This window comes from Sparus aurata, chromosome 22, assembly GCF_900880675.1.
Source record: "Sparus aurata chromosome 22, fSpaAur1.1, whole genome shotgun sequence".
Taxonomy (NCBI): domain Eukaryota; kingdom Metazoa; phylum Chordata; class Actinopteri; order Spariformes; family Sparidae; genus Sparus; species Sparus aurata.
Genome location: NC_044208.1, coordinates 29,556,651 through 29,581,023, shown reverse-complemented (window position 1 = coordinate 29,581,023; position 24,373 = coordinate 29,556,651). Strand labels below are relative to the sequence as shown.

The following is a 24,373-nucleotide window of genomic DNA, read 5'->3' as shown; positions in this document are numbered from 1 at the left end:
CAAACTTGATTTGTGTGCTCCGTGGGAAGAAAGCTGATCAGAAGAAACCAAAGCGAGATAAAATTTTCATCATGAATGATGAAGATCGAGCTCAGCCCGGCTTTTGGATTTCTTCTAACCAGCGCCGCTAACTCTGCTCCCTCTATGCATTCAGTATTTTAAACACAGTCTGCCGCTGAACCTCGATGCTATTGGTGCTGCATGTTGGCACAGATATATTGAAGTAAAAACAGATTTCAAACATGTCGCAGCTGAGGAATTTATTTGTCAGTCACAATATATTTTTTATTGATCCGCTGAAGGAAATCAGCCTTTTCTCATCTACAGATCAGCGTCTGCAACAGGCAGACTTGATGTCGGGTTGTTATGTGACGGAAGGAGTAACTGATCAGAGAGTAATCCAAATCCAGGTGGATCGATTGTGCAGTGATCTGTTGGTAATGACTGAAATCAAAGTTGATCCACTGTGCAGTGATCTGTTGGTAATGCCTCGGGGCTCTGCTTCCTCAGATGAGTGAATGCAAGAGTTGCGTGTGGATCTCCTCATTCCTCTCTCACCACTATTTCCCCCGTTTAAGGTAATTACTGTACACGAAGCACGATAAACTTGACAAAATATGTTAGGAATAACTTTTGAGTTAAACATGTTTTCTGCTGGTTAATTGTTGGAAGAGTTTAGTTAGTTTAGTTAGTTAGTTTCTTGCTAACTCTGACGGTGTGATTGCTAGCTCCAGGAGACTGCATGGCCAAACTGAACTGTTCTCAGCCTCGTCATTTAAGCTAGCTACTGTTGTGTTAATGTCTGTGCAGTAAGATAAAATGCTTACTTTGTTGTTGAAGAGACAAGACTGTTAAGAACATATGTCATAAGTCATTGCTCATGTGATAACTTAGTAAGAATATGATTTAAATATTTTAAGAGAAGTTTGTAAAAGTGTTTGTGGTCCTGATTCTGAAGGTGTTGAATGTGAAATTAGTTGAACATAAATGAGTATAAATTGTGTTACTTGAAATAATACAATACAGATGAGTGAATGCAAGAGTTGCGTGTGGATCTCCTCAGTCCTCTCTCACCATTATTTCCCCCATTAAAGGGTACAACATGTCTTTATCAAAACGGTTGTTTGGTGATAAAGTGAAACCCAACTGTTTCACATCTTGTTGAAGCAGATAACAGAACATTTCTGCATTGAAGTATCTAAAACAAATCAACCTTTTCTCTACATGTTGTTGAGTTGTGTTCCACAGTGTTCAAACCAGAGAAATCCAGCAGTTTCCTCAAGGTGTGTTTCATTTAGTCGCCTGTCGCTTTAACTTCAGGACAGTCCGAGAACGAGACTAAAATGTAACACTGATAGATTTCATCAGCAGCGAAGCGACAACAGGATTATGTGTTTGTTCGCCCCAAACATCCAGATAACTTCACTGCACGTTAGCCGTGAGCTAATGTTAGCGAGTAGCGGCGCAAACCGAATGTTAAAGTAACGTTACGTTCAGGAAGTAAAGTCCATTTCCCCTCCAGCTCCAGTCAACAGTCGACAGTACAGAACAGAACCACCCGACGATGGAGGTCCGCTCCGGATCACTGCTGCAGTCAGGCTGATCAACAGGAGTGAAGATCAATCACCTTTTTAATCCCACAAGTTACAAACTCATCTCTGAGCTCTGCTCCCGTCTGTAAGACTCCAGGTGTTTGTTCCTCCAGGAGGTCTGGATCTGCACAAACCACCAACAATTAATATTTTATACCAATTTTCAAAAAGGAGAAAATCTTTTCTGCAATAATCAGAAAAATTATTCCTCTGAAGTTATACATGATAGCTTCATGATGTTGTCTTGGTGTTAACAGCTCTAAACATGGTCACATGTGAGTCTGACACTTTGGCTCTGAACAAAAGCTGTCGGTTCGTTGTATCTGCCACCTCAGATATCTGCTCATTATATACAGGCCAACCTCCTCTTACACTTAATTAGTGAGGAGCGTAATTCCTGATATTCTCTTGTTGTGGCAGCGAGTGGACACGGAATAATTTATCTTATTCTGTTGTTAGAGATAGAGAGTAACCGTCTGACACATGAACACACACTTCATCCTGCGCTCACATCTCTGTTTACACCTTTACCACTAAATGCATCACAGATGTTTTCATGTGTCTGAAGTTGTGAATGAACTGGGAGAAAAGCAGCTCCTTCATATAAACAGCATTCTGATAATAATCGCCACAGCTGAGGACGCTATATTAAAAATGTCCAGCTGCATCTGTTTCCATAAGCAGCGTGAATGATGGATGACATGAGGGTGTTGAAGAGTCGTCTCCTTTCATAGGAGGAGAAATCTACTCAAACGAGGAGGCGGGGTAAAACTCAGACGTGGGATCCAGCTGCTAGAAGTTTACAGGAACGGATCCAGAACCCTTTTAATCGTGTGATAGATGCAGAAACATGATTGAGTGCGCGATGGGAGATACTTCGTCTGCACACCTGACAGGATAACAAGTGCACAAAGTGAAAAATGTTGCCTCTGGATTTCAGCATTTTCTGGAGTGTCATAGAAATGTGACAGCTTGCCGGCTGGCTGCACCTCTGTCACCTCGGGTGTCGATTCGTCTCAAATGTGCCTCTAATGGGAGTTGGCGGCCCGGAGCTCCCAGGTGGCTTTGCAAGCTTCCTGCTGGTGACAAAAGCAGCAGTTAGCAGCTCTGCTGGAGACCTCTGAAGATTTATCATCAGTAAGCTGAAGAGGAACTCTATTCCAGACATTTGAATACTCTCAGCTATAGACGCTGCAGGTGTAGCACGTACACACATGGAGCTGCATATATGCAAGGAAACACCTCTGATAAAGTACTCACACATTCACACACACAGCTCACATAATCCAGACTTGCAGATGAGTTGTGGCCTGAAGCTGCAGGTGCCTAAGAGGATCTTGGGAAAAACTCCAAACTCTGCCAAAGTGCTGGCAGCAAAACACAAATCAGCAGCAGGCAGCGTGGAGAGCAGAGACGATCCCTGCGCCGCAATCAGCGCCGCTCGCTGCTGCTTCACTTTGTTTATTTACTGTTTCTCGTCTCTAACTGGCGTTCCAGTCGAGGTGAGCCGCTGCCGGGCACCTGTTCAACGTGCGGATCAAGAGCTGGAACCTGCGTCTGTTCTTCACTCGGCAGAATCAAATTAATTAAACAAGAAAAAATTAACTCAGACAAAATGTAATCAAATGATTCGCCAACTCTCCTAATCTTCTTATTGTGTGCTAATTAGCTGTGGATGGCATCGCAGCAGGTGAGTGCTCCAGGTGTCAGACGGTCCAACTCCCACAGGAACCAACAGACGGGCCACATGTGCTCACAGTCACCACAACACGTCCTCAGATCCAAACACTGGACTGAGTGCTACCGGTTCCAGCGTCCAAGACCTGATTCTGATGCCACAGAGATGGCTTGATAATGTCCGACTCGTTTAAAAGATCCACCAGTTTCATGCTCACAGATGGTGAAATGTTGAAGCGTAATCTGGACAGCGGTCTCTCTCTGCACAGCGGTCTCTCTCTGCACAGCGGTCTCTCTCTGCACAGCGGTCTCTCTCTGGACAGCGGTCTCTCTCTGCACAGCGGTCTCTCTCTGGACAGCGGTCTCTCTCTGCACAGCGGTCTCTCTCTGGACAGCGGTCTCTCTCTGCACAGCGGTCTCTCTCTGGACAGCGGTCTCTCTGCACAGCGGTCTCTCTCGGGACAACGGTCTCTCTCTGGACAGCGGTCTCTCTGCACAGCGGTCTCTCTCAGGACAGCGGCCACTCTCTCTGGACAGCGGTCTCTCTCTGGACAGCGGTCTCTCTCTGCACAGTGGTCTCTCTCAGGACAGCGGCCACTCTCTCTGCACAGCGGTCTCTCTCTGGACAGCGGTCTCTCTCTGCACAGCGGTCTCTCTCTCTGGACAGCGGTCTCTCTCTGCACAGCGGTCTCTCTCTCTGGACAGTGGTCTATCTCTCTGGACAGCGGTCTCTCTCTGGACAGTGGTCTCTCTCTCTGCACAGCGGTCTCTTTCTGGACAGCGGTCTCTCTCTGCACAGTGGTCTCTCTCTGGACAGCGGTCTCTCTCTGCACAGCAGTCTCTCTCTGGACAGCGGTCTCTCTCTGCACAGCGGTCTCTCTCTGTGGACAGTGGTCTCTCTCTGCACAGCGGTCTCTCTCTCTGGACAGTGGTCTCTCTCTCTGGACAGCGGTCTCTCTCTGCACAGCGGTCTCTCTCTGGACAGCGGTCTCTCTCTGCACAGCGGTCTCTCTCTGCACAGCGGTCTCTCTCTGGACAGCGGTCTCTCTCTGCACAGCAGTCTCTCTCTGGACAGCGGTCTCTCTCTGGACAGCGGTCTCTCTCTCTGCACAGCGGTCTCTCTCTGGACAGCGGTCTCTCTCTGGACAGTGGTCTCTCTCTCTGCACAGCGGTCTCTCTGCACAGTGGTCTCTCTCTCTGCACAGCGGTCTCTCTCTGCACAGCGGTCTCTCTCTGCACAGCGGTCTCTCTCTGGACAGCGGTCTCTCTCTGGACAGCGGTCTCTCTGCACAGCGGTGTCTCTCTCTGCACAGTGGTCTCTCTCTCTGGACAGCGGTCTCTCTCTGCACAGCGGTCTCTCTCTCTGGACAGCGCTCTCTGCACAGCGGTGTCTCTCTCTGCACAGTGGTCTCTCTCTCTGGACAGCGGTCTCTCTCTGCACAGCGGTCTCTCTCTCTGGACAGCGGTCTCTCTGCACAGCGGTCTCTCTCTGGACAGCGGTCTCTCTCTGCACAGCGGTCTCTCTCTCTGGACAGCGGTCTCTCTGCACAGCGGTCTCTCTCTCTGCACAGCGGTCTCTCTCTGCACAGTGGTCTCTCTCTCTGCACAGCGGTCTCTCTCTGGACAGCGGTCTCTCTCTGGACAGCGGTCTCTCTGCACAGCGGTCTCTCTCTATGCACAGCGGTCTCTCTCTGGACAGTGGTCTCTCTCTCTGCACAGTGGTCTCTCTCTCTGGACAGCGGTCTCTCTCTGGACAGCGGTCTCTCTCTGCACAGCGGTCTCTCTCTCTGCACAGCGGCCTCACCTGATTTGAAATAACTGGATTGATCGTCACTAACGCAGCTGGAAAATGTCCTGTGTCATCAAAAATAATATTGTTTTCATTTGGTCCTGATGCTTTCTTTATTACTCATTGATCGTCTTTCTGACTTTTAATAAAGGTAACTAAGGCTTTACAGCGATGATGGTTCACAGGTCCATGTGTGGGACTATAGGTGAGCTGTTCTGATCCTGTTGCAGAACCTCACTGACAGAACACAGACCGTTAAACTGTTGTGCACTTGTTAGTATTTGTGTCTGTGTGGAGTTCACACAGTTTCAGTTGAACTCTGAACAAGTGGGCAGACAAAAGTTTGTAACGCTGCTCCGGTTGATTGCTACTGATGAACTCGTCCGTCCTTCCAGTTCACTGCCGATGACGTCACGCTGAGTGATTCACCAGGATATGAAACAGCTGAGATGCATCAGAGCGAGTGTGTCGACAACATGGACACATCTTCTCCTCCACGCTGAGAGCCTCACGTACACGTTAGCTTTAATGGATTTGGAAACATGTAGAAGGAAAAGCGTAACGACCTCCATCAGCTCTGAAGTCTCTCCATCACTGTGACAGCCGGAGCGAGTCCGTCTGAAGGTCAGCAGGTCTGCTGTGTTTCACGTCCGCGCTACAGCAAGAAGCACTCTGAAGAACACTGTTGACATTTGTGTGTGTGCGGACATGGCTGACCTGTGCAGAGTGCATGACTGACACCGCCGACCTTTTCCATATGTCTCCGGCAATCTGTGAGCATCCGCCTGACAAGGTCAAACTCCTTGTTCGCCGCTGGACACGTAATGCATTTGGTGTTTAAAAAATGACTCCTGATCCATTCTGCTCCTCCTCCTCCTCCTCCTCCTCCTCCTCGCTCTGTTTCCTTCTGTTTCATCACAGCAGATAAAGGAGGAAGCTTTTAGCATGCGGGTGCTGTGGGAGTCGGACCTTTCGCCTCGTCAAGCATGATTACATTTTCCCACCCAAGTATGTGATTGTAAACTGTGTAACCGTGTGGATCTGCTGCCGTCCTTCATCGTGCATGATGGACTTGGAAGCCGAAGTGGAAAAAAAAAGAAAAAACCTGTAGCTGGATTTATTAGCATTTAATGTCTTTCTAGCTGCTGACAGAACAGAGTCTGGATCTCTAACAACCAACCCTGATCCCTTCACACACACACATGAATGTAATGACACAAACACTGTCAACGTATTCCACATGCGTATGTAATAAGTGACTGATTTGGACGACAGGGTGGAGGATATTCAGTTATAGGGTGAACTGTTCCTGTTCCATATTTTGTTCCATCACTTTGGGTTCATCACACACTCCAGATGTAAACTCTGCCACGCTGTGAGACAATCATCATGATGTGGGCTGATGCTCGTCTGCATGTAAAATAATGTGATCATTTATATGTAAATGTCCTGCAGCTTCAAATATTCATTAATGTATGCATATAAATGAATCAAATTGAACTTGAGTAGCCAGATGGCTGTTCTTCGTAATACAACCTTCAGGTCAGAGCCGAGTGCTGATATATAATATTATATATCATCCTCCTGTATGGACACAAAGCTCTCAGTTTGTAGTGGCCACTTGAGCCGCTCCCAGTGCGTCTCCCTGAGTATTACATGGAAATGACACTCAGTACGTTTACACGCACAGTTTAGTCAGATTACAGCCATAGCTCGACTCTGCTGCTCAATCAGACAACTGCAATTATCTGAGTATACATGCCGGTGAGAAAATCAGATTATTGTGGCGCTGTACCCATTTCAACTAGTGGTAACAGAAACACCTCCGGCTGACCTCTTTACGTCACCAGCAACTCGGCATTCCAGAAAGATGGCGTACGAAGAGCGAGACGAAGCTACATCTTTGTACGTTTCGTATATGGTGTACATGATAATTACACAAACTAGATGCACGATGGCGCTCTTTCTCACGATGATTCTGGAGGAAAGACGCCGCCGCTGTCCGTCTACTTCCGGCTCACGGCCCCGGGGAAAAAATCTCGTGCCTGCGCAGAACGCAAAATCCGATCCGATCTGATAGAACGTATACATGCAGGAGTAATGTGACTATCAATCGAATAATCTGGGTGGTTTAATTCGACTATGAGAAATCCGATCCGGTCCGATTTCAGTCAGACTAAGGTGTATACATGCATCTTAAAGATCTGTCCATAGTCAGACTAACACAGTAATTTGGTTTTCTTGAGTGTCATGTAAACGCACTGAGTGTTGAGTGTCAGGTTGTTGAAATGAATCGCTGTCTCTCACCCTACCGTCCGCCTGATTTCTCCTCTCACTCTGTGTTTTTGTCTCTGCTCCTGCAGATGGAGACGAGGAAGCGTCTGGCAAAGATCGTGCTGGTGTTCGTGGGCCTGTTCGCGCTGTGCTGGTTCCCCAACCATGTGCTGTACATGTACCGCTCCTTCCACTACCACCAGATGGATCTGTCTCTGGCTCACCTCGTCATCACCCTGCTGGCCAGAGTCCTCAGCTTCTCCTCGTCCTGCGTCAACCCCTTCGCCCTCTACCTGCTGAGCGAGAGCTTCCGCCGACACTTCAACAGGTCAGAGTCTCTGGATCCTGCTGCGCCTCAGTCCACCTTAACCTTCCCCACTGATAATACTGGATAAAGATGAACTGGCTTTAATATATAAAACATGCAGCGGGTGAATGCTCGCACAATTCTTTATCTACTGACTGTGCCTGCAAAATGGAAATAGAAGATCCGCTGCGGCGTGGAGGATAAGATGAGGCCAGCTGACTGCTGCTGCTCAGTACTGGCAGGGTGTTGCTGATGTTTTGCATTCAGCACGCAGACGACGATAAACTGCAGTTGTAGAATAATCTATTCTTTCCAGAAGGCTGAACATTTGTTGAACTGAGAGCACTCAGAAAAAGATTCAGGAGGACGCTGAATACTTCATCTGCTGCTGTAAATGGGCTCCATAACGCCGCCGCAGACCGAAGTAATCACAGCCTCGTCCTTTTCTCAATCTTCTTTTAAGCGCTCCCACTTCTACTGAGCATCCTGAAACTTATCATTACTCTGCCTCGGCAGGGCGGAAACTCTTCAAAACTTCACGTTAACTCTGGCACAATCCCTCCAAACTCTGCGACTGTCGCAGCGAGACACTGTAACCTGGGGACGGGCTTTGTGCTTCATTTGGGTCAGATTTACAGGCAAATCCCGGCGCTGAGCAGAGAACAGGCAGGGAAATAAAACGCACCTCTGGGAAGTAATTATAATGTGTCTGTAATGTGAAGCGCTGCAGTAAATCACCTGTCTGTGGATTTATTTCTCTCTACTGAAAGTAAAGTTTCATGTGCGCTTAGTTATTTGTTCATTAACAATCTTTATTTGCCTGTTTGTTAATATTCTGACTGCTGGAAAACAAAATCAGTCCCCACACACAGACAGGTTTCCCTCACTTCTGGGGACGACACATAGACTTAACAAGGACCTCACACTGACACTGACACTGACTCCAAACCTGCAACCTAAAATATAAGATGTTGTGTTGGTTTGTCCCTGGAAAGAAGGCTGCAGTTAACATTCTCATATTTATCCACAGATTATGTTCTTAACTCATCATCAACATGAGAAAAATCTCCACTAAAGTCTCTCAGAGCTCGAGATGACATCTTTAATTTGCTGCTTTGTCACAACGACGATCCAAAACCAAAAGATATTCATTACTTTACTTTCTGTACAGATCGGATGCCAGAGTGATTCTGATCAGTGGCCGGACAGATTCATTCAGTTTACAACGTGAATTTTACAAACTAATCAACTTATCAACTAGTCATTCATGAGATTGTTAGATTTTTAGATATATATTTTTGGGCCTCTCTCGTGACTTTGTTACAAGGAGTGGATGTCAGGAAGCGCAGGGCCACAGATGGGACTCGAACCTTTGGGCCGCAGCCTCTCTACATTCTGTCATTTAATGCTGTTAACAACAATGCTAACAATAAAAGCATTACTGATTCTGAATGTGTCTGACAACCAGCATGGAGACGGAACATTATGTTGATTTATTTGGGAACAGCATAACAACAAATACGGCCAGGAGGCTGCCGAGCTGTTGATTCTGGCTCTCGCTCCTCAAAACGCTCTCCTCCTGCTGGTCCAGAAGTTTCTGTGTCAGCACCAACACGCCCTCTGGTTCTGGTTGGCTGCACAGGTCACTATCAGCTCCAGTTAGTAACGTGAGAAGCGCTCTGTCTTGCAACCATCTGCCTGTTATTTTCATCTCGGCACTAACGAATAGGATCATCTACAACATGGGTCGACTCTGAGCGGGCAGCACCAGAATTAGTTGTAGAATTAGGCTTTGCAGATACTTTGTGCATTCACTTAACTCCTCCTTCTTCTTCTTCTTCTTCAGTCAGCTGCGATGTGGTCGAGGTCCCCGCCCCGAGCGCCAGGCCAGCTACATGCACAGCACCTCCCACATACGCCTCACCTCCATCAAGAAGACCACGCCCACCGCGGCCATCATCGTTCCTGCAGCCAACGGCAACTCCAGCAGACAGGAAGTTGCTCTGTGACGAGGGGGTTGTGAGTCCGTGATCTCCAGCTCCGCCTCATCCTGCAGCTGAGATCCGGGGGTTGTTCTGGTGCCAAGTGGTGACGGTGTGCATGGGTAGAGGAAACTGTACGGACCTCGTACCGGTTGAATGATTGTTCCAAATCAGACTCGATCATCCTCAACGACAAAAAGTGCCTCTTGGAAATACAAGGTCAGACATCAAAGGGAAGAACAAACCCAACTCTTCACTTTTCTACAGCCAGAATTCTTCAGATACCTTGAAATATGTTCGTAGAAGTTAAACTTGCGAATGAAGTTTTAACAGACGTCCGACACTGAGAGGACGGACGGGCGTGTTGACAGCATGGTGATAGCATGTCTGCTGTGAAAGCTTGTTTCTCTGTGCTGAGTTGCTGGAATGCTCATCATCGATTGATCTGAAAAGCCGTTTTCATCGATTTGTCAACACTGTTTTGATCCACAGGGAATTTTGTCAGCTGCCTCCCTATAAAGAGAACCAGACACTGAACACAACACGAGTGAATCTACCGTTCATCCCAGGACATTTCAGAGAAAGCATGGAACTGCTGGACTCTCCAGTTATGGGATGGTCTCTCTCTCTCTCTCTGGAGATGAATGGATGTATTTGTAGCTGTTAAAAACTACCCGAAGCCTTGTAAACCAAAATATCTTCTTTAGTGGAGGAAAATCTCTTTGGTAAATGTTTGGCCTGTCGCTCTGTGTCCACCAGGTACGACTCTCTGATAGCTGATGGCTGGAACAGATTGTTGTGGAAGTTGTTCTCGTTCATGATGAAAACAACAGGAGCGCTCTTTTAGCTGTTTTGCATGAGATTGCCCATCGAGCCTCTGTGTGGTTGGTGAACTTGCAGGGTGATGGTGACACTGCTACAAGCCTTCTGGTCCATGAATCATAATGCAAGAGTTGTGTCTAAATTCTCAGCAGGAAGTCAAACACTTTCTCAGTGGGTAATGGACTCCAGCAGGGTTGAGTCTTGTCACTGACTCTGTTTTTCAGGGACAGATTCAGTCCGCTGGACTCAGGAGGTATCTCTGCTTTTAGCAAAAAATGTATTTCCGATGGCTCCATCGAACTGTCACACCAGAACAACTGCAGCTGAGGGTGAATCAGCATGGAGGAGATTCACACCCAGAATGATGACTATAAAAATCACTTTAAGCTGTAGCTTCCCATAGCCTGTTAGCTTGATTCGTCATAGTCTCAGGATAAATGTGCTGTATTTTCCCCAGTTTATAGTTACAACCAGATTATATTCTAAAGTCCAATGCAGAGTGCATTTACAATGTGTGCAGCTTCCTTTAGCTAATTAAAAAGGAAACAATCTGGGTGCTAATGAAGAAGCAAAGGTGCTAAAGGGCTGAATTTAGACGCAGCAGCAGAACCTACGTGATGATTTAAACTTGTCGACCAGCCGGCAGGAACAGTCAGGATTTCATTTTTATTAATGTTCTGTATTGTTGTGGGCTAGATAACATCACACACACACACACCCTTTTAAAATGCTTTTTAAAATGCACCCTTTTAAAAAGCAGTAATATAGCACCACTGACTCGACCAGGTCTACAGCGCGCTCTGCTGCACTGACACTTTGAGCCTGGCGTAAAATAATGCCCCATGAAGAAATCTCCTCAATAAAATGTTACATGATGCAACACAGGGAGGCATCTTGATAAAGTATCATCAAATTAAATACCTACTGAAAAATGTGATGTTATACTCAACTGTGATGAGTTACATTTTCCTAAAGTAACTCTCAATTTTACACCAACAGTCCTGCTAACACATTTATTTTCAACCAAAGCAAAATCAGTCGTGTGTTTTATGCCTCTCGGCTTCACGGCACAGAATGGCCACCGCTGCTCAAACATCGAGCGCTCCTCCAAGCTCTGAAAGAAGATGTTCAGAGTGTGTCAGGGTGAAGAGAGTTTCCTGGTGGATCACAGACTGACAGGCTGTGTGTATGATCAGTGTCGGTGCTTTGTGTTGCTGCTTTGGCATGAACTAATGGCCGTTTGTGTACACATGTATATTCAAAACAACCACAGAAGAAGATGTTGGTGTGACGTACTTCTGGTTCCGTTTGATGTTTCTTTCTTCTTTAAAATGCTCGATGTGTTTTCAGGCATGTCCACATTTCTGTGTTTGAAAGTGATGAGTCTCATTAACACACATAATAAATGTTCCTGTGTGAGTCCCACGAGCGGTGAAGCGACACACTAAAGGTCCAGACAGGACAGTTTCATTACTGGCTGTCACGTCCGGCTCTTCAAACAGACAATCTGATGTAAGTGAGGCTGAAATAACAGTAGCTAGGTGGGCGCAGAGCGTCTCAACAAACCTGTTGGCTTTTCTCTGTGATCACAGGAAGCAGCGGTGGAGCTGTGGGCGGCGAACAGCTGCCGCTTCCTCAAAACTTCTGACGAGTCATTGACTGGAGGGAACGATGAAGTTTTATTTTTCATCTAATTTCATGGACGTGACAGAGACAGGCTCATTAAAATTGAGGACGGGGTTCAGTGATTCACTCTGACACACTGACATGATTTACCACAGGGACTGAACCCGTCAGAAACCTCCCGATCACTCTGATAGTTCCATCAGCGCCCTGCTGGAGTCCAACAGGTCCTCTGGGAGCTGCTGGGGGACTCGGTCCTTCACTTTAATCCACCAAGAGCTGCACAGTGTTAAAGAAGGAGCCTCGTCTTAGCAAAGCAAATAAGATAATCCTTCATTAATGGATTAAACATATATGAATGCTCTAATAGCTGTTAAGATACCAGAGGATTATTTCCTGGTGTTTTTTGTCACCATCGCTCATTATTTGACCACAGCAACAACAGACGGAAAAAATACAGGAGCTAATCCAGAATGAATTACCTGAAATTAACAGCTCGTCACGAGCAGTCAGTCAGTGACACATTTACCATCTTGGAGTGACATCAGCTACAACAGGTAGCAGCGGTGCAGCTTCACTGGCAGCATAGTTAGCTCCAGATAACACAACTACTCTGTCAGCGTTGGGAAAGCGTGGTTTGGTACCTGACTTATGTACGTGACGTAAGTTAAAACAACTGCACTGCTTTTCATACAGGACATGAATGAAGGCCTCCTAATTAACCCAACCTAATTTACCCCTTTAAGGACTTTTTGCCTCTCGTCCAACTTTGCCTGACTTTCTCCTTTGAGGCTGTAAAAATGACAGCAGCCACAAACGAGAAACGTAAATATGTGTTGTGAGAAGCTGCTTTACTGTCAAACCTCACAGTCAGTTCTGATGAGGAAAGGCTGCTTTAATAATTGTGCTGTATTGGATGTAACAGGTGTGAATGGTCACAATGGAAAATCCTGCACCTTAAAATATTTAAGGTAAAGTTTTTTGTTTTGAGTTTATTCTGAGCTGCCTCTGTTCCTCCTGATCCACCAGAGCAGGTACTGTGTCGGTCCAGTCCAGTTCTGATAACCTGATGCTTTACAGAACCACTGTGCAGACACGCCGGTGAGCAGAGATGATGTGACACTTGACAGGATGCATTTATTGCTCTTTCCTCCTTTCAAAAGGCCGAGCTGTGACAGTGAACAGCCGCCGGCTGTGAGTTCAGCTGCAGCTGCTCTTTACTGCTCCTCCACCATCAGACGACAGCGCAGGACTGCTTCTATCAGACATGACAGACGTGTCGACAAAACACCACAGGTAGCTTTAACACCAGCACGACAAACTCCCTGAACATAGACAGCTCCTGCATGTAGTCAGTGTTACAGCTGCTGAACGACTGTGTCGCAGCCAGAATCTACCAACCACATCACAGCTCCATCACCCTGCGACTGTAGTCATGATCACAGCTCCGTCACCCTGCGACTGCAGTCATGATCACGGCTCCGTCACCCTGCGACTGTAGTCATGATCACAGCTCCATCACCCTGCGACTGCAGTCATGATCACAGCTCCGTCACCCTGCGACTGCAGTCATGATCACAGCTCCGTCACCCTGCGACTGTAGTCATGATCACAGCTCCATCACCCTGCGACTGCAGTCATGATCACGGCTCCATCACCCTGCGACTGCAGTCATGATCACGGCTCCGGCACCCTGCGACTGTAGTCATGATCACGGCTCCGTCACCCTGCGACTGCAGTCATGATCACAGCTCCGGCACCCTGCGACTGCAGTCATGATCACGGCTCCGTCACCCTGCGACTGCAGTCATGATCACGGCTCCGTCACCCTGCGACTGCAGTCATGATCACGGCTCCGGCACCCTGCGACTGCAGTCATGATCACGGCTCCGTCACCCTGCGACTGTAGTCATGATCACAGCTCCGGCACCCTGCGACTGCAGTCATGATCACGGCTCCGGCACCCTGCGACTGCAGTCATGATCACGGCTCCGTCACCCTGCGACTGTAGTCATGATCACGGCTCCGTCACCCTGCGACTGTAGTCATGATCACGGCTCCGTCACCCTGCGACTGCAGTCATGATCACAGCTCCGTCACCCTGCGACTGCAGTCATGATCACGGCTCCCTCACCCTGCGACTGCAGTCATGATCACGGCTCCCTCACCCTGCGACTGCAGTCATGATCACAGCTCCGGCACCCTGCGACTGCAGTCATGATCACGGCTCCGGCACCCCGCGACTGCAGTCATGATCACGGCTCCGTCACCCTGCGACTGCAGTCATGATCACAGCTCCCTCACCCTGCGACTGCAGTCATGATCACAGCTCCGTCACCCTGCGACTGCAGTCATGATCACAGCTCCGGCACCCTGCGACTGCAGTCATGATCACGGCTCCCTCACCCTGCGACTGCAGTCATGATCACAGCTCCGTCACCCTGCGACTGCAGTCATGATCACGGCTCCCTCACCCTGCGACTGCAGTCATGATCACAGCTCCGTCACCCTGCGACTGCAGTCATGATCACAGCTCCGGCACCCTGCGACTGCAGTCATGATCACAGCTCCGGCACCCTGCGACTGCAGTCATGATCACGGCTCCCTCACCCTGCGACTGTAGTCATGATCACGGCTCCGTCACCCTGCGACTGTAGTCATGATCACGGCTCCGGCACCCTGCGACTGCAGTCATGATCACGGCTCCCTCACCCTGCGACTGTAGTCATGATCACGGCTCCGTCACCCTGCGACTGCAGTCATGATCACAGCTCCGTCACCCTGCGACTGCAGTCATGATCACGGCTCCGGCACCCTGCGACTGCAGTCATGATCACAGCTCCCTCACCCTGCGACTGCAGTCATGATCACAGCTCCGGCACCCTGCGACTGCAGTCATGATCACAGCTCCCTCACCCTGCGACTGCAGTCATGATCACAGCTCCGGCACCCTGCGACTGCAGTCATGATCACAGCTCCGGCACCCTGCGACTGCAGTCATGATCACAGCTCCGGCACCCTGCGACTGCAGTCATGATCACAGCTCCCTCACCCTGCGACTGCAGTCATGATCACGGCTCTCTCACCCTGCGACTGCAGTCATGATCACGGCTCCGTCACCCTGCGACTGCAGTCATGATCACGGCTCTGTCACCCTGCGACTGCAGTCATGATCACGGCTCCGTCACCCTGCGACTGCAGTCATGATCACAGCTCCCTCACCCTGCGACTGCAGTCATGATCACAGCTCCGGCACCCTGCGACTGCAGTCATGATCACGGCTCCGGCACCCTGCGACTGCAGTCATGATCACAGCTCCGTCACCCTGCGACTGTAGTCATGATCACAGCTCCCTCACCCTGCGACTGTAGTCATGATCACAGCTCCGGCACCCTGCGACTGCAGTCATGATCACAGCTCCGGCACCCTGCGACTGCAGTCATGATCACAGCTCCAGCGTGTCTCCGTCAGTTAACCAGCTGAGGGACAACCACTCGCACCGTGGTCACAAGCAGCCGCAGTCTGACTCATAAAACAGAATAGGACATCATAATACAGCTCAGCCTCTCTAATTGGATCAGAGGGAATGCAAGTTGTATTGCAAAGGAAAGCCGAGATTCCCACTGTGACCTTTCAGAAAGCTCAGTAAGTCAGAAACCAGCGAATCACTCCGGACCGACACTGCTGCGGTCACCAAGCTCAGACGTAAGATTTATAATACAGACTTTATCTCTCTTGGATGGCACAATATCGGATCAACAGATTTAAAGTGTTATTAGCAACATGGCTGCTGCTGCTTGACTGCTCTCTAAGAATCCCAGTTTGATCTAGAAACTGTGTTCTCAGAGTGAAACAGACGGTTGTTTTAATAAGTCGGCAGGTTTTTGTAGGAGGGACGCAGGTTTTGAAGCTCACATATCAACAGAGGAACAGACTTTAGAGTGAATCCCTGTCGGTTCCTCCTCGGTTTCTTTTACCCTCCCTCTTCACCGTCTTTGCCTCCTCCATCAGAAGCTACACCTCCTCTGGGTTTGGATGCACATTGCGAGACGTGTTTCCTTTGTGCTGTAATTCAACTTTCATTTATCCAGGACTGATCGGGCCTGTAGCAGACTGATCGCACAGTGAAAGTGAAACCAAACTATACGTGGATGTGTCATTTTTCAGTATTGACTACAGAATGAGAAGGTAAAGCTAAAGATTGTGTACTGCAAGTCTAAATGACATTTTGTGGCACGTTAGACGTTCTTGAATCATGCGTGATTGTTTTTGCTGGATTTCTCGGTTCTCATGGGTTTACTTGGACCACACTTGGTGGTGTGTAATAGCAGTAATCATGTAGTGTTTGGTTTTGTGTTCAACTCAAAGCAGGTGCCATTTTGTCAGTGGGAGTGACAGCCACTGATTGTGATCCTGTGTTGTTCTATGTAATCTGTGGAGTTAGACATGACTGGTTACAGCTGAACGTCCGCTCACATCTGTGAAACTGAAGGGGGAAAGGTTCAGTTTGAAGGTGCTCCAACCCCAGAGGTCGTAACGGTGTCATGATCACGAATACTCTGAAGTCCTAATTACATTAAAGACGACTCTGATCTGTGAGAAAGGTGTATCGGTTCTTGTAGGTGTGGCCTGTTTACCTGTACAGATGTTAAACACCTTGCAGGTTTTCCTCGTGGACAACAACGTTTAATCTGCGCGTTCCGAGTCAGCTATCTCCGTCCCAAGCTTCCACAAACTCAAACCGACATCCTGCAGATGGAGAACTGTGCATGCTTATAAAATTGGATCGGATCATCTGAGCATAAAATTAGCTCAGTACTTATTGTGCTGGAAATGATAATTCGCTCTGTGATAATCACTCACTGCTGCGCATCCAATCACACCAATCTAACTGACTGTGGCGTGACAAAATAATGAGGTAACACAGGGCGGGTGGTGGAAACCTGAAATCGTCCTTCTCTGTTACAGTCTCTGTTTCTCCTGTTTGTACAAGTCGGTCCACACTGAACATCCGAGCAGCTCCGGCGCTGACGAATGAAGCGTATGAAGAATACCAATAAAATGCAGTTCATCAAACGGCCACTTCAATCCCCACAAGACGTCATGTTGAAGTGCCCGACTTTACAGCAGAAATCAACATGTTTACAGCCTCGTACAAAACAGTCTCAGGTCCCTATTGGACATCTATCCCTTCATGGCTGCTGTAGTCCACGTTAAACTTTATATAACTTGTTCATTAGAATGATTTTAGGGCTCAAAGATTAGCATGATTAGGGGGCGTGGCCGCTTTGAGTGACTGCTGGGCTGAACTTGATCATTGCTGTATTTGTGGAGTTGATGCCGTTTGTTGAGTTTGAATGAAGATGTCGGACACATCGTTTGTCTCACTGTGTGTTAATAGGACTAACAGACGGGAGGGGAGCGACAGATGCCAGAGATCATCATCAGTCATTTTGCGACCGCATTAACTAAACCTGCCGTCATACTCACATTCTCTAATCTTTATGAGTACACCTAGCTTGTTAGCCTTTGCTAACTTGGCAGCTTCCAGCTATGTTTAAGCTCTTTGTCCTGTTCTGATCAGCTGGTAGCTGGCGGAGTCAGGCCGGTACAGCCGACACAGGGCTTCATTTCACAGCTACTGCACACCAAGCAGTGAAAGTTATTGTCTTTTCATTGCGCTCCAAAAACAATTCTACATTTCTGCTCGTTCGCTTCACACTGAACAATTGTTTAGACAAACTGTGAGCAGATGATTAATACTCTCTCCTCACAGCTTCTCCCTCATGATTGCCCTTCTTCACTGTTTTTGCTGTTTCTGTTTAGTCCGACTCGTTTACTCGTCTCACCGACTGGATCCGTCTCCTCCATCTCTTCTTTATCAGCTCCTCCGTCTGTCTCCCCCACGTGTCCCTCCCTCCCCTCCGACTCTCTAATAATGTGTTTTAATGCAGACAGCTGTTCCTGCTGGCAACAGTTCTTTTCTCACTGCTGCGTTCAGAGGAAGCGTTTCAAGTCAGCACACCGGCAGGAACAAACAGACCAGAACACAAATTATATTACGTCCGTTTTACATCATATTCTGTCTGTATTTGTTGTCATGATTTGCAAATATGTGTAGAGTGAGTTAAGTGATAAAAATCAGGGAAATGAGGCCAGTTTATAAAATATGTACGTGAAGTTCAACAGTAATATGAGGAGAAATCCCACAAATAATTGATGGATTATTGCAATAACAGTTTACTTTGTATTGTAAATGATGTCAGTTTGAAAAAGTACAGTTTACTCTGACTCATTCTGGCACAAAACGTCCTGCTGCCATAAACACTCAACAGAGTTCACAATGTGGATTAATCTGCTGATGAAAATAGTCCCGAATTCCTCCTGTATGCTCGATAAAAAACATGAAGAGCAGCTGTTTCAGGAAACTATTTCCATATTTGTGAGACGTTTTTCTAAACTGAGCGGAGCTGCAGACATGAAGTCAGAGAGTTCAGAGACGGACCACACACTGACGGTTTGGTTCTGCACCTTAGCTTTGTTGATACCAGAATAAATAAATATAGAATAAAGACGTCTTTTAACAAAATATGTAAAGATTCTGCATAACAACTCGACCTTTGTTCAACATGTTGTTGAGCCGTGGTCTTAAATTATCCAACGATGTTTCCAACAAAGTTCAAACCAGAGAATCCACAAGTTTCCTGGAGGTCACGGTGCGTTTAGTGTCACTGTAACTTCAGGAGGGAGTCAGAGAACGAGACTCAACTGAACATGAGTAAAACTTCAGATGGTGTGTTTAAAGGTGTGGTCACCTGAAACACCCAGTTGTGTCTTTGACTTCAGGTGAAGCTCTGAGTGAAGTCAGCACTCAGCAGAGACTCTGGTTCTGGTTCTGGTTCTCTCTGTCCTCCCTGTAATGTTACATTCATGAAGTAAAGTCCATTTCCCCTCCAGTTGCAGTCGCCAGTACAGAACAGAAACACCTGACGATGGAGGTCAGCTCCGGATCACTGCTGCAGTCCGGCTGGACCTGCCTCCCGTCGGTAAACAGCTCCAAATCAGAATCTGATGAGACTTCAGGTGTTTATTCCTCCAGAAGGTCTGGACCAGCACCTGACTGGAGGTTCTGAACAGCTCCTCCACAAACGACACTCAGCAGCACAAATTCCACGCTGTGTTTCTAGAATGTGATTAAAGTGTGACACTATAATAAGATTGGCTGAACTGAACCTGGTGTTAATATCATCCGATGGTAGTTTCCACCTTTTAAAATGAGCGGAATGCATCGGAGGACGTGGTATCATTTGGGACTCTTAAATAGTGTCATCACTGATGAGCTTAATGAGGCCCGTCACACCTCCAGAGGCTCAGCAGTCTAATAAATGAGAAGCCCTATGTGGTGTGAGACAGGAGCCAATATCCCCTGGACAAATAAGATTAACAAAATGGCTGTCAGCCATGTTAACTACTCATCCAAACAGTGTGCGACATCTGTGGGTGGAGGTAAACTGTTAGTGCAGGAGAGGTTCTGGGCCCGGGGCCAACGGGACCAACATTCAATTAACACATTAAAAACTTTAATTAGCGGAGATCAAAGGTTAAGAAGTTGTGTTCCTCACAGGAAAGACCGTTCAGGTTTTATTTTATACTTCGTTGGTGCAGGAGGCAAATTAAGTTCCTGCAGATGTAGGAAACATTCTCTGGAGAGGGAACTGGAACCAGAACAAAAACAACTTGGAAAAGTTCCTGCTGCTGTGTTAATGAAGCTTACTCTCACAGTTTTCATTTAAAAACAAACAAAAGACAAAAATTAATGAGTCTGAAAAACATCAGATGAAACTGAAGTACGACGACACGGCAAAATGTCTGAACGTGACGATGAATGAACATCAACACGAGAATGTCGCCGGATTAATTAATGAAACTGTATCATGTTGAATTATTGCTTGTGTTTTAATTAATGTGGCTTCTGGTTTCATAATGCTGCTTGACTTCTGTTTACTATTGTTTATGTTTGACTTAAGTGTATTATTTATGTATTTTTACTGTTATGACATGCGGACACTTGTTGCTCGTCTGAACTTGTTGCCACCACATGGATGCATATTGTAACGTGACCTGAATAAAGTCAAATCACAAGTTTCCAGCTTTTTTTAAGTGTGTATGTGACAGATGTAAGAGCAGGTCAATGAAACAACCCAATCCCCAGGACGAATGTTAGCAAAGCACATTTCTGCAAAACCTCAGGTGAGTTCAAACTGAGTGTTTTTTAATGTTGCAACTTCACGTTTGTTCAGGTTTCCATTTCTGTCTCGTCACAGCGCCCTGCTGATGCTCTGATGAGGTTCAGGCACAAAAACACTTGATTCAGGTTCGGAAAGCATCGTAGTTTGAATTAAAATACCTGTTCAGGTTTAGGCCAACATTGCAGACGGAGATGATCTGACTTCCTGTGAAAAGTAGCAGGTTTTGAACGCCATGAAAACATCTACAAATGTCTGCAGGTGTCCTTAAAGATATCCAGACTCCAACTGTGTTTGGCCATCTGGCAGCAATGTTGGCTGTGATAACACCACCATCATTCCCTCCACCTCCTGGTGTAAGAGTCAGCTAATAAGCACAATAATGTGAAGATTATGTGAAAATGTCGACCTTGGATGTAACTGTGGTCTACAGAAGTTTAACTGCTAACAGTATCTCCAGATGGAAAACTTCAAGTGGCTCTTGTCAATATTTTTATTCAGAAAAAACAACACATATTTACATTAAAGTTACGCAGCGACCTCTAGCAGCTGTAATAATTACAACAGGCGTAAAGGAGGAAGTTGGGTTGAGCAGTACGAACAGTGAGATGAGATCAATCAATTAGATCAATGTTCATGCAACGTGTGAAACCTGCAGTCAACGATCACTTTATTGCAGCTGAAATAACATCGAAGCTGCGTCATAATCATTCCTGCTCTTTCCCTCATATCTAACCCAACTGTGATATTTCAACATTAGTTATTAATCTGTCACCAAAGGAAATCAGATTAAATATAAAGACTGAAATCTGAGTCTGAGTCAATGATATTAAACTCCAGCTCTCGGGAGTAAAGCTGCTGTCAGGCAACAAACAGAGGAAGTTCCTGTTTTTGATCTTTGTTTTTGATGGAGCTCTTTCCTTATCGATACAAACAAATGCAGTAAAACAAAATGTGTTCTGACTCGTTCCAGAACAAATCCATCAGTAGTTCATCGTGTAGTTGTATTATTTAAAGACCAAAGGTTTGATTCTCCGCAGCAGGTCCATGTCCACAAATCAGCTCCACTAATGGCTCCCTGCTGTTTACAGTACAGACAACATGTTGCAGCGTTACATTAACACAGCACTAATCAACACTATTGATCTGCTGTGTAATAGAGGAGGGAGTGGAGAAGTAGTTTGATAATGTGTTTTCAGTTTCAAGCCCGTCTCAGGTTGTCTCTGATCGATACAGCCTATTTAAACTGTCTCCGATGTATTTATCATCGGAGTCAAACGACAGTGTTTTATATGAATCTCCTCACTATCAGCACTTCTAAAGAGCTGAGATAAGAACGCAGCGTATTTGTACACAGATAGATCAAAAATAAAGTGTTTCTCAGTGGGAGTCTGTGATTTGTGTTCAGACGGAGACGAGCCGAGTTCAGCCAAGAGAAAATACTGTTTCATTGATCCGTCAACACTGGAACACAGTCAATTTACCTTTTTACTGAATGTGAGTGTGTTTTATGATCCTTCATTTAGAGAGACATTCCTCATTTACACAACTATTCACTGTATTTGTTACAGATTCATCTTATCATACCATTATTTAATGTTTTAATGCTTATATCCACAGAACGTGATCATCCATATATCAAACGTATTAGGTCCTAGTTAAACAACCTATGATGCAGAATTTAAAGTGGATTCAGACCCCATTTTGCGAGTTAAATGTTGGATAATATGGGCACAAAGTGAGGTGTAAGGCACAGAGGGGTTGCATTAAAATTCTTAATTTGTCATAGTTGTGTTTTGAGTTTAACATAAATTAAACCAATCAGAGTGTTAATCTGCCGTTCCCTTTAAAAGCAAATGGCACCTGCATTTCTATCTGAATCTAAAATATGTCTCTCCATTAAGGGAGAAAATCAGCGGTCAACCTGATAAATCCTGAGCTCCATCAGATCTAACACTCTGTTTCCTCTGGAGAGTTTCCTCTGTCCTGCCAACTTTATAACAACTTAGTGTGACTGTTTAAATGTGCCACAATAGCCGTTTTTAGACAGGGCAGCAAGCCGCTAATTTGGCCATCTTTTTAGCGGCTCGGTCTGCGGTTTTAGACAGCGGGTGGCAAATCGGGGGTCTGTTTTGGTCCGCTGATTTTCCGCCTCGGAGGGTACACTTATTTCCACCTCGCCTGCTATCTAAAAACGAGGCGGCAGTGTGCCGGCCTCTGTGTGAGGTGGGCGGAGGTGTGGATGACCTGCACTGTTGTGCGACCCACAGCCGGGGAGTTTTAAAACCAGGAAACAGCTGATCACAGCAGTCAGTCCATCACTTCATCCGCGGACGTCAAGATGAACAACTGGACAGCCGCTGAGATCCAGGAGATGCAGCGTCTCCTCGGTCTCTGTAGCTGTTTGGTTGTGTTAGCTTGTTGTTGTAGCAGCAAGCTAGGAACGGTCGCTACTTTCAAATTAAAACCCCCCCGCTAAGAACCCAGTTCTAAACTCCATGGGGTGCAATGTAAAGCTCTTATTTTGAAGCCAAATTTGTTGTCACTGTTCACAGCCCAACTTCGAGCTTCACGTCACGTCACATGTTTACGCCTACCTCAGAGGCAGCTTTTGGAAAAGGAGGAATATTACGCCTCTGTTTCAGAAAGACAGGCCGGCACATTGCCGCCCTTACCTTGGAGCAAATGTGCCGCCTTTTCTATCTAAAAAGGGCTCGTGTTTGCTGCAGTTTTGACTTAGTGTTGTGTGTGACGATGACGACAGCGTCAGTCCGATATGACTACGGTTGTTTTTAAATACCGCAGATCAGCTGTATCCTGTGTGAAGCGATGTGTGATTTCTATAAGATTACATTAAAAACAAGCCCCTCACCAGCTGATTCCTCTGATTAAGCCTTCGTGTGGCTGCTTCTCAGTGGCTCATGGTCCTGCAGGCAGGTGTGTGAGGCAGACAGAGATATAAGTGAAACATGTAGCGGGGGGGAGGACATATGAAGCAATCTGGAATCTGATGGCTCGCGCTCTCATCTATTGAAGCAAAGTGATGTCTGTGGGCGGCAAACCATTTCCTGCTTCAGATTAAGAGGGATAAGACCTCCCTGTGAGCCAGCCACGCTCCGGTGTCACTCGGATTGGGCATTTAAGAATCACTGGGTCGAAGATGATGTTCATTATCTGGCGGGGGGAAACCTTATTGATCCGTCCAAAGTCGTTATGAAGCAGAATGGGACTTAAATCAGCCGGCCAGCTTCACCTCGCTCAGGTGATTACTCTGTTTCTGTCTGTCCGTGTCCACCTTTCTCTGTTTCTTCATCTCTTCTTCCACTTATAGTAGCTTAGTTCAGTGTTATCTCTGGCTCTGTGTGTGGTTATATTTAGCTTTTCAATCTGTCTGTTTCATCTGCTCTGGTTGCCCATTCAGTCTTAAAGCACCAAGAAAAATGCTAATGTAAGATTAACGTCATGTTGTTTTCTGCTTGTTTTCAGTCTCATTATTTTTGGGTTTTAGCTAAGTCTTTCATACATCGACAAAAAATATCAATTTGCAAGTGAGTGGTATTATAAAATCCTAGTTTATATTCAGCAGCTGTCACCCTCCATTGTGTCTAACAGGCTGTAAAATGAGTTTAGGAAACAATAATGAATGAGACAAAATCTCCCCGAAATTACACTCTTTTGGTTTTCAGCCACCGGGGATTATTTCTGTTCTGTGTTTTTCCAGGATTCTCCAGAAGTTTTTCAGGGGAAACAAATCGGGTATTTTTCTCAAGAGGTCCAACCAAACTCCATCTGTCACGGACGGCAACCAAAGCAGGTATTTTCTGTCAAGCCATGATGTTTTCTCACCCTAACAAGTGGTTTTCCTGCCTGAACCTTAAACAGACGATAACCACAGAAACGAACAGCTGCAGCGGAACAACATTCACTTATTTCTTATCTGTGATTTTGCAGAAAAGAACTCACCCAGCTAACATTCATTGAGCCGGCCATAAAATATATCTTCAGAGACTTATAATTATTAAACCTGTTGGATTTATCTTGAAACAGACACGTCTTCCTTT

At 46.5% G+C, this 24,373-nt stretch overlaps 2 protein-coding genes across 2 annotated transcripts in view; one reads left to right on the top strand and one right to left on the bottom strand.

Annotated features, from left to right (window-relative positions):
* nmbr (neuromedin B receptor) overlaps positions 1-20,211 on the top strand; it is a 57,523-nt gene extending 37,312 nt beyond the window's left edge. The window contains exons 4-5 of the mRNA XM_030405351.1: positions 7,422-7,660; positions 9,486-20,211. Of these exons, the coding sequence (XP_030261211.1) occupies positions 7,422-7,660; positions 9,486-9,648 (402 nt within the window). The 3' untranslated portion in view covers positions 9,649-20,211. The remainder of the gene's footprint in view (positions 1-7,421; positions 7,661-9,485) is intronic.
* LOC115574089 (NACHT, LRR and PYD domains-containing protein 14-like) overlaps positions 1-24,373 on the bottom strand; it is a 915,401-nt gene that overhangs the window by 800,750 nt on the left and 90,278 nt on the right. The window lies entirely within an intron of this gene.